At 31.3% G+C, this 14,374-nt stretch overlaps 1 protein-coding gene across 2 annotated transcripts; it reads right to left on the reverse strand.

Moving 5' to 3' along the window:
* Positions 1-5,149: 5,149 nt before the first annotated feature.
* Positions 5,150-8,628, reverse strand: LOC134714102 (ctenidin-1-like). Of its 2 annotated transcripts, XM_063575348.1 has the most exons (4): positions 8,519-8,628; positions 5,787-6,132; positions 5,702-5,756; positions 5,150-5,233 (listed from the first exon to the last, which is right to left on the reverse strand). In XM_063575348.1, exons 2-4 carry the CDS (start codon positions 6,129-6,131, stop codon positions 5,220-5,222), a joined length of 414 nt encoding a protein of 137 aa, XP_063431418.1. In that variant the 5' UTR covers position 6,132; positions 8,519-8,628; the 3' UTR covers positions 5,150-5,219. The 2 variants fall into 2 exon arrangements, with proteins under 2 accessions (XP_063431418.1, XP_063431417.1); XM_063575347.1 differs by having other exon boundaries at positions 5,702-6,132.
* Positions 8,629-14,374: the final 5,746 nt, after the last annotated feature.

Genomic DNA, 14,374 nt, shown 5'->3' on the forward strand with positions numbered 1-14,374 from the left:
CGTGACTAGTTTATTAATAGACCATAGTATCTGTTTTAGACATGACTTGATAATACGATTGGTTATCTAATTACCAACACTATTTGATATCAATATTCTTGCTATTGTTATAAAACATGTCAAACAACATAGTTACAAACCGGATCTTGAATTGTATCATTTAAAAAGATATACATCTGACGTCACTTCTGTGGCGTTTTTGGTTTAGTTGTGTGACAGTTAGTGGTTCTGTTTTGCTGTTTTTATGTGCTGTCGTAGGTTGTATAACGTGTTCGTTTTTATAATGTGGTTAACATGTCGAAATGTACTATTATATTGTATATTTTGTAGACTTTGTCGTGAATATTCATGAATTTATTTGTACTTATATCCATCAATGCACGAGGTTTTGCTAGTCATTAAAACCATGTTTAATCCATCATGGCAGTTGTTATTTCGTGGTCATTTCACAACTTGTTATTGAACGGCTTGCTTTAACTATTTCAAATGAAACTGACCTTGATAAGTTTTAGCATTGCATTACTAAAAACTTCTTTGCTTTAGGATGTTACACTTATCATTTATTATAAACAATACAATAAAGTCTTGCTTGGATCTTTCAATGGTGAAGAGAATTAAAAACAAAGAAATTAGCAGATACTATCAGAATAAACAAAGAATCAGATTAAACGAACAGGGTATTACAAGACGAAAATGGGATAAAAAAGAGAATTAAAAGCAAGATAGCACTAACACAGAAACTATGGACCAAGTAGAACTTTTAAGATAATGATAGTCACAGAAACCAAAATGTTACGCTCACTATTTATACATTCGGACTATCAAATATGATTAGCAAAGAAAGGGCAATTTGGTTGAAGAGTATATAAATGAAACTGTTTAAAATAAGCTGAAAAAGATGCATTGATTATTCACAGAGGTAAACTATATTTAGACAAGGAAGAAGTCCACGAAATTAAGAAGACGATGAATGCAACATATTGAAGAACAAATTAGATAATAATGTATACTCTTTGACACATTCCCCATTTCCATTCTCAATTTTACTAAAGAGGAAAAAGAATCATGTCAGCTATTTTTTTTTGAAAACGCAATTACTCACAGATAAAAATGCAGTGATAAATGAAAGCAAGGCTCAAAGAAAGGTATGTGAATTTGAAGGGGAATTTGAAACTTTATATTCAAATTATAAATTAGCAGGAATTGATAGAAATGATAAAAATTAAAGTCTGTCGAAGAAACGGGACAAATAACAAACACTTACTTACAGATAAAGGTCAGGTAAATCTGAATAACAGCGTCTATCATCAAATTAAATAAAGTCAATTGATCGTATAACAAAGCACAGAAATGTAAATAATGTTATAGCAATATAACGATAAAGGCGGATTGTATCGTTGATGGATCTTTTTAAAGTAGAGAAGACGTCTAGCATTATGTTCACAATGTAGAAATTGTGGATACTATAATATTTTATTCAGGTAGCAGAAAATTAACGAGAAACTAATTAGAATATGATAATCTGCAACAGAGAAAGATAACAAAAATACCGAGAAAAATTCAAAATGGAAAGAAATTAATCAAATGGAAAAATTAAACGCTCAATCTTGTCAAATAAAATAAAAAAAATGCTCATTTGAAATTAAATGGAAAATAACTGTGTCATTCATTCTTGTTTGCATGCATTTTCTTATGCAGAAATTAATAGATTATTCTCTAGTTTTAAAGTTAGCTAAACCTCTCAAGTGTGTAACATCTACATCATAGATCTGATAACTACAAAACCTAGGGATGTCATCTCGGTCAATATTTACTAATCGATAACTCGTTGAATTTGCTGAACGATAATCGAGTACTTGCTCGGTAATCGAAACTCAAAAATATACACTTTTTTAAGTAAATGTATTTTGGGTCGTTGTCTTTCAATCGCAAAACCCGCAACATTATTACATAGGACAAAGGAATTTCATACCGTAAGTAATAGCTTATTTACTGCATGTACTAAGTGTGAAAACTAATAATAATATAGTCAAGTAATTAATAAATATCTTAAGAAATTATGGCTCAAACAACAGTATTTGGGACTGTAAAAATCACATTTCATGATCAACAAAGGGGTGAAGATTAAAACTTATTAATACCATTAATTCTTTTTGGAAAGTCGACACCAGGTGAAAGGAATTTGGTCTTGATTAAAATACTACCTAGTAACTTTTTTCTGGGAGGTAGCGATTTATGAAATTTGTTAGTTAACAAACAGTCTTGCTGATGAAATATAGAAAGTTGTCAGCCTTGAAAAAAATCACTTGTTTTGTCCCACATTTACATCTGTTTGGCAGAATTTCACTAGGCAATAGAGGCATCATTAGGTAACCGACCATCGGTTCTACCTAGCGATACTCGAGTTCTCGTTGACATCCCTAATAAAAATAGAAGAAAAATGTGGAAAAAACAACAGCAGATAAAAATGAAACTTATTCAAATACAAAATTATTAAACTATGATGAAGATGAAGACGTATATAAAATAAGATGATGTAGCATAAAGATGATTTTCTGTCAAGCACATGCATATTGAGAATACATGAGGACCATACATGACATTAAAGACATCGAAACCCCATGACGGTGAGGATTAATGATGTGGCTGTGAAGGTAGAACTAGATAGTGGAGCAGATGTGTTTTTTGTCTTAGTTTCTGAAAAAAGTATACGGAGATCCAGTGTAAGTAAGGAACAAACTGAAATTGAGTGTTTAGCAAACATTCACCAGAAATAAACGGGGAGATTAATCTGTAATATGAAATGAACATGTGGAAAAGGAACAAAAATTGTATTGTTGAGGGAGGAATCTGTTCTCCACCAGTGGTAAGTAAATCAACCCTTGCTGAGCTTGGAACATTACAGAGCAGAGGTGATGGTTCGTTTTAAAAAAAATCAATCAATTGAGAGTATAAGACAATGGAACACGTTTAAATACATCGGAATTTCATATTGAAAAATCAGTTAAGCACCAGCAAATCACATCAACACATCAAAGAGAAAATGGAGAAGATATTTTTTTTAGGAAACTCCATCAATAAGTCAGAACAAATAGCAAAGTTTAAAACTCCAAACAAATATTTGTAACATCTAAAAAGAGGATGCAAAGAGGTTAAAATTCCATCTCATATTATAATATAAATAAAAAAGCAGGCAATACAAATATTAAAAAGTATGTTGAAAACGGAAACAATAAGATGCAGAAATGAGTCCATCTGAAAGACAGGTGTCGGAGTTAGGAAGGATCTAAGTAATCCACCCGCAAGACATCCACCGGAAAGGCGATTAAAGAGAATTAAGACAAAAAAGACAAAGTAGGTTTTAAATATTTACCTGCATTTCACAAATACAGCGTGACAAATTCTATTTAGTTTTATAGTTAGGATGTATGAAACCTCAAATCAGTATTGTTTCCTTTCGTCTGCATCAACATAGCATATTAGAGTGAGTAGTCATCTTATTAGCTCCTGTGCTGTGTTTTTGTTATAGTGTGACTTATTTCTCCGACAAATTTGTGCACACGCAAAACTGGTTTAACCTATGTAGCATTGTATGCCTGTATCAAACCAGACTATATGGATTATGTGATATTTGTCGTTTATGGTTGTCTTTGTTGTTATTTGTTGTATTGTTCTCTCTAAAAAGTCGAGTGTTTGAAGTTAGTGTGGTCTGCTTTGCGTTCCTGTTCTTCTTTTATCTTCCAGTTATACTATTTTTACATTTCAGATGAATATAAAAAAAATACCCTTGCTACACAGAAGAAAGCGAAACATTTAAAAAAAACAGGTTAAAAAGAACCTAGATATAAGAGCGATGCAAGATTATAATACGAAACATTTTATGAAAATATCCAGCTCTTTTATCTTGGCTTTCAATGGGTACAAGAATATATTAATAAACGGCTTTTGGATAAAGAATTGATTACAAATCTAAATCGTGAATAGCAGTCTTGACAAATAAATCTGTTGTTCATTTTAGATCAAAATTCAAATATTTGGCATAACGAAATCAAACATGGTTGGGTGTTTTGGTTTAAAGCTGAACGAAAAAAAATAGACCAACTTTTAAGGTAGTATCCAACACTTTCACTTGAATTAATTTGGCTCGTTAAATTTTCATAAAATTTGGTCAAAAGTATTTACTTTGAAACTTTAACAAAAGTACAAAAATTTATAAAATTTTGAGCCAACCGTTTTGTCAGAAAAAAATCGCTGGTTATATAGCAATTTGACAACAACCAATTTCGATGATTGAGCAGCTTAATATTCATTTTACAACACAACGTAATAAAAACGTTTAGCTCACTTTACAGAAGAGGGACGAAATATACCAAAGGGACAGTCAAACTCATAAATCTAAAACAAACTGACAACGCTATGGCTAAAAATGAAAAAGACAAACAGACAAACAATAGTACAACATAGAAAAATAAAGAACAAACAACACGAACCCCACCAAAATCTAGGGGTTATCTCAGATGTCCGGAATTGTAAGCAGATCCTGCTCCACATGCGGAACCCGTCGTGTTGCTTATGTGATTACAAATCCGGTAAATAGTCTAATTCGGTTAGTTATCTCCCTGTAGTGTTAGGTACCATATTAAGTGTCAATCACCAAGCTTAAAAGTCCTAAAATCAACCTTTTGAAAAAGTCTCTAGTTTTGATTCATCTTGCTCGATCTTGACTTATTTTTTTTCCATTGAAGACAGAGAGAGTAGGATTACTTATTTCAGAACGTTTTTTCTTTAATTTCTTAACTGCACTCTCAAATACCTCAATCTTCAATTTGTATATATTTTTGATTAAAAATAAATGAGTAAAGCTGTAGCAAAAATAATAATGGAAACCCTATTGTGTATCTTGTATCAAATGATTTGCATGATATATGTGCCCCTACAGATGACGTTGAACTTTTGATAAGAATAGAGTTATTTTATACATGTAATTCATCTGTAAAGATATATGATTGACTACACTTCATGATCAGTAAAAAATTTGATTTCAGACAAATAATTTCCTGAAAAGGCGTTCTCTTTGCGATTTGAGTCTAAAGATGCTACACAACTTTAAGAGTAATCATGGATTCGTAAAAGAAAATTTCAACACAAGTTAAATGCGAAGGTTATATTTTAAGACAAATGTTAAATCATCATCCATTGCTCATTCTTGGTTAGGATCTTCAATAATAACCGCCTGCAATAGAAAAAACGTAAATTTTACTGCAAAATACCGACTTCACAAAAATAAATTGTGTGTCCTCTTAACTTACCTGTTAGCTGCAATTGTGTTAAATTCTTAATTTAAGCAACCATTGAGATATTTATCCAATCATATACATGTATTCTGACAATTGCATTCTTTAAACTGTTTTGTTGCTGTTTCGGTCATATTGGCATATTATATTTCTGATATATGTTTATCCTTTTTCAAGTCTTTATTTTTTAAAACAGCTATACATGTATGAATTGCCTATGACGACAACCAACTTTTTAACTTTTTGCTATATAAAATAAGTTTTTAAAACAGGAACTAATGGGACATTTGCAATGCCTTGTCGTTCCATCTGTTCAAATCATACAGAAAAAAAACCCCGTATATATTTAAATGAAATACGACCAGGGAACAATTATGAAAGAAATATTAAATAGAAAATTATCTTACCTTTCTTTGAACTACCATAACCACCGCCGTATCCACCACCACCGTATCCACCGTATCCGTATCCACCACCATATCCTAATCCACCTCCGTATCCACCACCATATCCACCACCATATCCACCTCCGTATCCGCCGCCAAATCCTCCACCATAACCGCCATAATATGGTCCTCCTCTAACAACGTATACGTGTCCGGCTCCTACGTATGATCCACCTCCGTATCCTCCATATCCACCTCCTACTCCATATCCACCTCCTAGTCCATATCCATATCCTCCACCGCCGTATCCACCTCCTCCATATCCACCTACTCCATATCCACCGCCGCCATATCCACCACCTCCGTATCCACCATATCCTCCATATCCACCTTTATAGGAGGCGCTTACAGCGCTACAGATAGCAAGGAATAGACAGATTGCGATCTTCATTCTGCGGTAAACGAAAATTTGATCAATTCTTATGAAATGATTTAGTACTCATCAGTTACAATTTATAATATCAATGAATCTGATTTAAACGGATAGTTATTGCAAGCTGTTCTCGTCAAAACTATGAATAAACCCTTTTTTCGAGAAAAAAATACAAATCGAGAATTTATTAAAATAAAAATCACACTGAGATTTAAAAACCTTAAATAACATACTGACATTTGAAAATTACACACCGAGATTTAAATAAATGAAGAACTTTCAAGTTCGATGCATTTCCGTCAAAAAACTTTGGTTTTAGTGAACATCACTTGTACGTTTAGCGTTAAGGGACCTCGTCACTTCTGTTCCCATTTTGAGCGAGTGGTTGGAAAACTATAATGATATGTTGCATGACCTATTCGGCAAATTGAATTGAATTGAATTCTAATAATTGACAATCATCCCTTGGTATCATTAGGATATTTTGATTAAGTACCTACAGAATAAACATAATTGCTAGTTTATCCTGCACATTGACGATCACGAAGATTCTTGATAAACGTTAATAGTGAAGGGAAACAGGAGATCCCCTCTATCTGGTAAATGACGTCAGGAAGGCGTGCATTATTGACGAGGTTTTGTCCGGTGATGAATAAACTCGAAAGTGGTCTATTGCTGCATTTTCATTTAATAACCTACGTAAAGTAAAATTTGCAAATATACGTTTCACAAATTCCTCACTGAATGACAAAACAGAAATACATTGAATATAAAAAAGTAAATAAGAACGTGTACTTTTTGTACAAAGAATTAACCAAAAGGACATACCAAGAAAAACTATCAATTGTAAGGAATTATTACTGAACAAAAAAAAGCTTTGATACCAAAAAAAAAAAATAATATTAAGGGCAAATATTCCTTCTTCAGAAGCAGAAAAAAAACTTTAAAACTTCATGGCAACTAGGAACAATGTATTGAAGAAAACCTAAACCATAAAGTATCGTATAAGCTATCATTTTTGTTTAGAACGGCTACAATCTACCGTATTGCATTAGATATTTTTTTTTTAGATCGGATGACATGGAATGTTGTCATTAAAAGATAAATTGAAAAATTAGAAAATTATACTCCTCTCTATGTGGTACAGTAACCGACGTACATTGTAAGTTTCCATGATGTATATATCGATGCTAATACAATAACAAGTCAAAGTAATACAAAAGCTGCATAAAACTAATATAGTTGTGTTATGCTTTCAAACCATTTTTTTTACCAGTTACTTTACTTAATGAAAAATATTTCCTTTGAACTGTCTCGATCAAACTATCTACCATTTCACTTTACTTGTATGAGTATTGAACAGACTCATTATTTGATATAATATATATCTTTGTTAAAAAATCATTATCGTCTGGTCAATTTATTTTTGTTTTTATTCGAGATACTTTAATATAAAAAATGCTGTTTCCGTAAGTGCTAAAGATGTTAAAAACGTGTATGTACGACATTTGTATATGAATCTCATCTGATTACCTTTTTTTGGAATACAGTTACAAAAATAACAGACAATTTCAAATGAAAACATTGCTTGCTAAGGTAAATAAAACTAAATAAAAAACAATTTACAATAACAAAACATTATCTTTAAAATTAGAAATTAAATATCAATCTATCGCACATTCAACCGACTCTTTCAAATGTATAAAGACAACTGTAAAGATCTGTAAATGTACGCGTTCTAATATTTCTAACGTTTAAATATTACGACCCTCTCATCATTTAATATATCAAGAACTACTTTCTACTCCTTTGTTTAAGGTCATTGGTTGATTTCAATGGGTCTCAATTGCATAGAAATAGAAAAAATAATAAGAAAATAGAATGTGAATTTCCATGTCAAAAAGAATGGAATTTAGTTCAGTATCATCAACTATAATGTTCTAAAAATCTTGTTTATCTTGATATGTTTTGACACACGGCTAATAGTTTAAAAACATTGCAGAGAATGCAATTGTTAAATTAACGCAATAGGACGATTGCATGATAAAAGACATTCAAAATAAATATATTGATTAAGTATTTTGAAACAGAAAATTATTTTTAAGTCAAATTTTTTCAAAAAGAATGTTCTATACCAGCAAACTAAGATTTAGAAAGTTATTATATTTTTTTGATTTTTAAATAAAGAAGACACAGAAATAACTGCACTTATATTTAAATGAAAATCCTTTATATTAAACACCTTGTTTACTCTAAAACAGCAATGCAGATATTGTCGTTTTCCCCCTTGCATTGCCGATACTTGACAAGAAGACTAAACTTTCTTGTCAACAACTGATACCAAACAGTTAATGTGAAACTACCAGATCAAATGAGTAACAAAACAGAAACTTTATTGTACTTACTTGTTTTCTTTGATACGACGGTCTGATGTGGTGCTCAATGTTGGATTCTAGAAGGCTTATATAATACACATTTAGAAATAAAAAAAAAAAGATGAATTAGAAACGCACCGAAAAAAACAAACCCAAAAAGATGAATTATGAAGTTTCATACTGAATATTTACAAATTAAGCCTTTATTTGTTATTTTTTAACAATAGATCAAAATTATAAAAGATTAATTTTAGAAAAAAACCTCGATAATTTTCTTATGATATATTGTTGTAAGTCAAAGACTGACATAACTTGTACTATGTTACTTTTGTTATAAAGGTTGTTGTTAAAACAAACACCTTGTTTTACATTTTTGATTTATCATTTAAAAAAGCCAGATATATCTTTTGTTGATTATTTGTGAACGTGGACATTAAAATTAAAAAATTGTGAACTTTTGAAAACAAATAAATAAAAACGCAATCATTTAAACAAAAACCGGTCTGAGGAATGTTTCATGAAAATACGATTTTATTGAAGATCGTCCTCGTATGAAAAAAGAAAAGTTATTAAGTTAGCTACAATGAATACAGATCAAAATTTAGCGTAAAATTTGACTGTCAACATCAGACAAGCGTCGCGTTATATCTTGCCCTTAACTTCAGCGTTTTTGGGTACTTTGTGAATAACTAACGAAACGTGACTATGTTAAACGAATCTATCCCATCGAACTACAGATAAAGGATACTACATATACAGTTAAGTTTGCCTCATATCTTGACTTACATCTAGAAATCGACAACGAGGATCGGTTGAAAACAAAACTTTACGACAAAAGAGATGATTTCAGCTTCCCAATTGTAAACTGTTCATTTCTATGTAGCAACATTCCAGCAGGCCTGCATACGGAGTGTATATCTACGACATTTCCAAGCTTGTATTTGCTATCATAATTTCCTTGAGAGAGGATTGTTGCTCACAAGGAAGCTGTTAATCCAAGAATTCTAAATGGTGAAGTTGAAATCATTTCTTCGTAAATGTTACGCATCTCATCACGAGTTGGTTGACCGTTAAGAAATAACCATTTCACAGATGATATCGGATATGTTCTTTATGCTATAACTACAATAACTTTCTTTATTTACCAGATTTGCAATAGCATAAGCAACACGACGGGTGCAACATGAAGAGCAGGATCTTCTTAACCCTTCCGGTGCACCTGAGATCAAACCCAGTTTTTGGTGGGGTTCGTGTTGCTTAGTCTTTAGTTTTTTATGTTGTATCATAGTATTATTATGTGTCTGTTTGACATTTTTATCTTTGGTATGGTGTTGACACTTTCTTTTTATCCAAGCGTTTGACTGTCCCTTTGGTATCTTTCGTCAGTCTTTTAAAAGATTTGCTATCAGCACCAAATTAAAACAAAGGACACTTCTTATTTCTTTCATCTTCGTATTAAATAATATAGCAGAACATATAATATACCTTGTCAGAATTAAAAGTTGTCATCATATTGTTCTTTCAAATGCGTTTAAAGATTTGTCAGGGACAAAAGCTAATCAATTAAGCATATTACGTATGAGACAAAGTAGCCATAATGAACAAATATAAAGATCAACTATGCTATTGCGCTCTTTATATTGATATGAATGAGTGAGGTCAAACGATCTGATTTAATCTATGAAATTTATAGTAAACTACTAGTACTATAATTAATCAATATCATATCTATTCATCTGTATGTTCTCTATTTCTATATTTTGACTTCAATGGTTCAAATGTCAAAGTCTTCCGTTTTTCTCATGATCTTTGTTATTTCTGTAGTATTTAACTGTCTGTTTTCTGTCATATAGTGTTTTATCTTATTCTTAAAGCGGAAATTTAATATTGCTATATAAGCGGGAGGTTTTATTAGCCATAAAACCAGGTTCAAAACATATATTTTTTCATAATATCTGTCCTGTTTTAAGTCAGTAATATGGTAGGCAGTAGTATTCAAATGGTAATTTTCTATGCATGTTGTCTAGTTTAGTGTTACTGTTGTTCCGTTGTTTTTCATTTTAAAGTAGATGTGTTTTCTTCGTATTTATTTGTAACTCGGATTTGTTTTTGCTTAAGATGTACACCTCTGAGGAGCAAACAACTTATAGACTTACATGTTTTTCCTAACCTGATCTTTGGGGTTAAATGACTGTAAAAAAATAATTGGCGAAGAAAAAAACATATGATGGTGCATTTCATTTTTTCCTACGGCCCTTTCAAAATCCCCAATGTTGAAGATTTTTCGACTTTTCATGAATTTGTATCCATTTTGAAGTCATTATCGTGAAAACAATTCAACTTTTTTTCATACTTTCAATATATATGAAGTGTACCAATCTGAATAAATGTAACTTAAAAAAAACTATCGAAATGTGTTAATACATGTTTAAGAAAGTTTCATCTTATATTGATGCTTTTTTGTGACTAGTTTACCATGCTGTAAATCCGCCAAGGACCGATTTTGGCCTCACAATTGAAGTTCATCTGATGCAAGATTTTATACACTTTTTAAACACTTAAGTGTCTACTTCAGTCGACTCAATTAGTTTATGTGAAAAATTTTAAATGACTTACTAATGAAAGACGCTCAAATTCAAGCTTAAATATAAAAAATCTATCAAGTATGCCATAATATGTCACTTTTTATATGGTATTTGTCAGAAATGAATGTGGCCGCATTCCTGTTTATTCTCATCCTTTATACATGTTATGTATTATCATCAAATACAACTAACGTTTATATTATTTAGAATGAACACACATACGACCACTTCCATTTGAGACGGAAACCGTCTAAAGTTAACCAAATGCCAAGATGTCGAAGATTTCAGTAATTTAGCATGACTTAATTATGTTAGTACCGGATACATGTGCATTGTATTTACAAAAACCGCCAATATTTATATATCAGAAGTTGTCTACTTTCCAATAAACAGCGAAAAGTTTATTTTTGAACAATTTTGTAACACTGCTATATTTAAGAGCAAAAAAAAGTCCTACTGGACCTTCTCCTTTGTGATTCTCTGTTTTAAAAACAAATTGCAAATTCTTTCAACTTCTTTGTTCGAAATGATTGGCAAAAAGCAAATATAAGAAATTTGAAAATAAAAAAAGTGATATGGGATGTACATGTTTCTGGTAGAACAATTTCCTGAATTCCTCACCCATTTTCTCAAAATTTTGTCGAAAAAGACTGAATTGAATGGCAATAAAATTTGAAAACAAATAATTTAAAAAACCTACTAATTGTAGATACACGATATTTTTACACAGTTCAGTTTGATTTGTTTTTAAATTTGTTGATGTTTTACATTTGTATAACATGTTTTTGAAATTACGAGACTGAAAGAACGAGACTGAAAAGTCAGAAGAAAATATCCTTAAACGATGTATGACTTTTAAACGGCGGTAAATTGCTGTTGTTTTTATTTTCATATGTCAATGGCGTAACGTAAGTTCTTAACGTCTGCCACAGGGAAAAAGCGGAAATTGGTGGATATGATATAACATACATTTCAAATACTATGATTTGTAATAGCATAAGCAACACGACGGGTGCAACATGAAGAGCAGGATCTTCTTAACCCTTCCGGTGCACCTGAGATCAAACCCAGTTTTTGGTGGGGTTCGTGTTGCTTAGTCTTTAGTTTTTTATGTTGTATCATAGTATTATTTGTCAATGGCGTAACGTAAGTTCTTAACGTCTGCCACAGGGAAAAAGCGGAAATTGGTGGATATGATATAACATACATTTCAAATACTATGATTTATAGCTGATTTAGTTGTTTGTTAAACGATTTCAACGAAAAACATATGCATTGGTTAAAATGTTATAATGACGGAATCTGAAATAACGGTTCCTCTCAGATGAATGTAACCGCCAAAAATGCGGTAACGACCACCCTGGATTTTACAAAAAAAAAAAAAATTCTTCAAATATCTCCACACTAATTATCATTGCAAGATAGTCTTGAACAGGACATAGTTCCAACAAATGTTCTCCTGAAATTTGACTAGAACCCATGAAATTTATTTTGGAAAAGGGACTCAGCGTTGCTATACATTAATTCTTAATTTACAATCATATGGTAATCTTGAATAGGGTGTAATTTGAAGTATACGTAAATGATAAAGCTACTAAACGAGAAAAGTAATCAAACACGAACGGCATCTAGATAGCAATATATAATCCAGCAACATGACAGTTTTGTCTATACAGTATGTACATATTTATTAAGCTCTAAATCGGTCTGAGTCTCGAAATTATTGAGAAAATTTAAGTCGGAATTTCTATGAAAGTTATTTTTTTTTAGCATTACTTTAAATTATCAACTGCTTTATCTCTGTCATTTGTCTAATTTGCATGAAGAGAACTTTTTTCATGTTCTTCTGAAATCATTAATAAATGTCACATGCATTAATGACACTTGATTGACACTCACTCACACATATTACCTTCCATGTGAAATATAACTCATTTTTATTTGTTTCTAGAAGTAAGCTTGTTTGTTTGTTTCTTTCATTTCTAACTTATACTGTATCCTTCTACAAGAGAGTCAAATCTGACGTACAACCATATTTATAATGAATGTAATGAGATATAGTTGTATCATGACAGCATATTATATACAGTCCTTGGATGGTGTAAACTTCCCAATATCACCATACACCATACACCATTACAACATTTACCATACACCATGACACCATACATCCTGTGAAATTACGCCATATACGTTACACGTTGCACCATACACCTTACACATAACACCATAATGTAATTTAATTTCAAAGAAAGCGTGTGACTACAAAATTATCTTTTTTAGTCTAAAACACGAATTTTGATCAAAATATTATAAATTAGAAATGTAAAATTTATAATTGGGAAGTTGAAATCATCTCAAATGTGACGTCACTTTGTGTGTCGATTTCTTCGGCTAACTCGGCATTGACTTTTTATGTATTGGGTTAACTTGTTTTATGTATTTGTTTTCATTCTGGTGTTATCATATATATATATATCTATTATATATTGATTTTTACAAATTTACTGCTTGCAAACTAGAGTAATTCTTAAAACTAAGGATGTTCTTATACCAGGCAGAAAAACCTACCCGTATTAGGCACATATTGTTGTAACTTTTGACTCATCAATGCTCTTCAATTTTGTAATTGTTTTGGCTTTCGAACTTTTTTAATCTGCGCGTCACCGATTAAACTTTGAGGGATGAAACGCGCTTCTGGCGTATTAGAAAATATACCTGGTACCTTTTGATAGCTTTTACTTGTGTGTTTCTTTGTCCGATATGTTCTCCCATTTATTTGTATTGAAATCCTGTCATGCAACGTTGTCATTTTAATATTATATTTAACATTTCCATATAATCGGGAGGCTTGTCTAGCCACGAAACCAGGTCCAACCCACCACTTTTTCTAAAAAAATAAATGTCCTGTACCAATTCATGAAAATGGCCATTGTTATATTATAGTTCGTTTCTGTGTGTGTTAAATTTCAATGTTGTGATGCTGTTGTGAAATACTTCTCCTTTTATATTTGATGAGTTTCCCTCAGTTTTAGTTTGGATCCCGCATTTTTTTTTTTTTCAATCCATTTATGAATTTCGGTATACTACTGTTGCTTTTATTTGCCATAAAGTTTTGTTTTCAACCGAGTCAACCAAGTGTCAATTTCTAGATGTAAGTCAAGTTTTAAGGCAGACTTAAATGTATCTGTAGTATCCTTTATCTCTATCGATGGGATAGACGTTCAACATAGTCATTAAATTTTAAATTATTTAATGAGAGAACCCATCTATATAGCGGAAAGAAAAGTTTAGGGATATA

This window comes from Mytilus trossulus, chromosome 4 (genome assembly GCF_036588685.1).
Source record: "Mytilus trossulus isolate FHL-02 chromosome 4, PNRI_Mtr1.1.1.hap1, whole genome shotgun sequence".
Taxonomy (NCBI): domain Eukaryota; kingdom Metazoa; phylum Mollusca; class Bivalvia; order Mytilida; family Mytilidae; genus Mytilus; species Mytilus trossulus.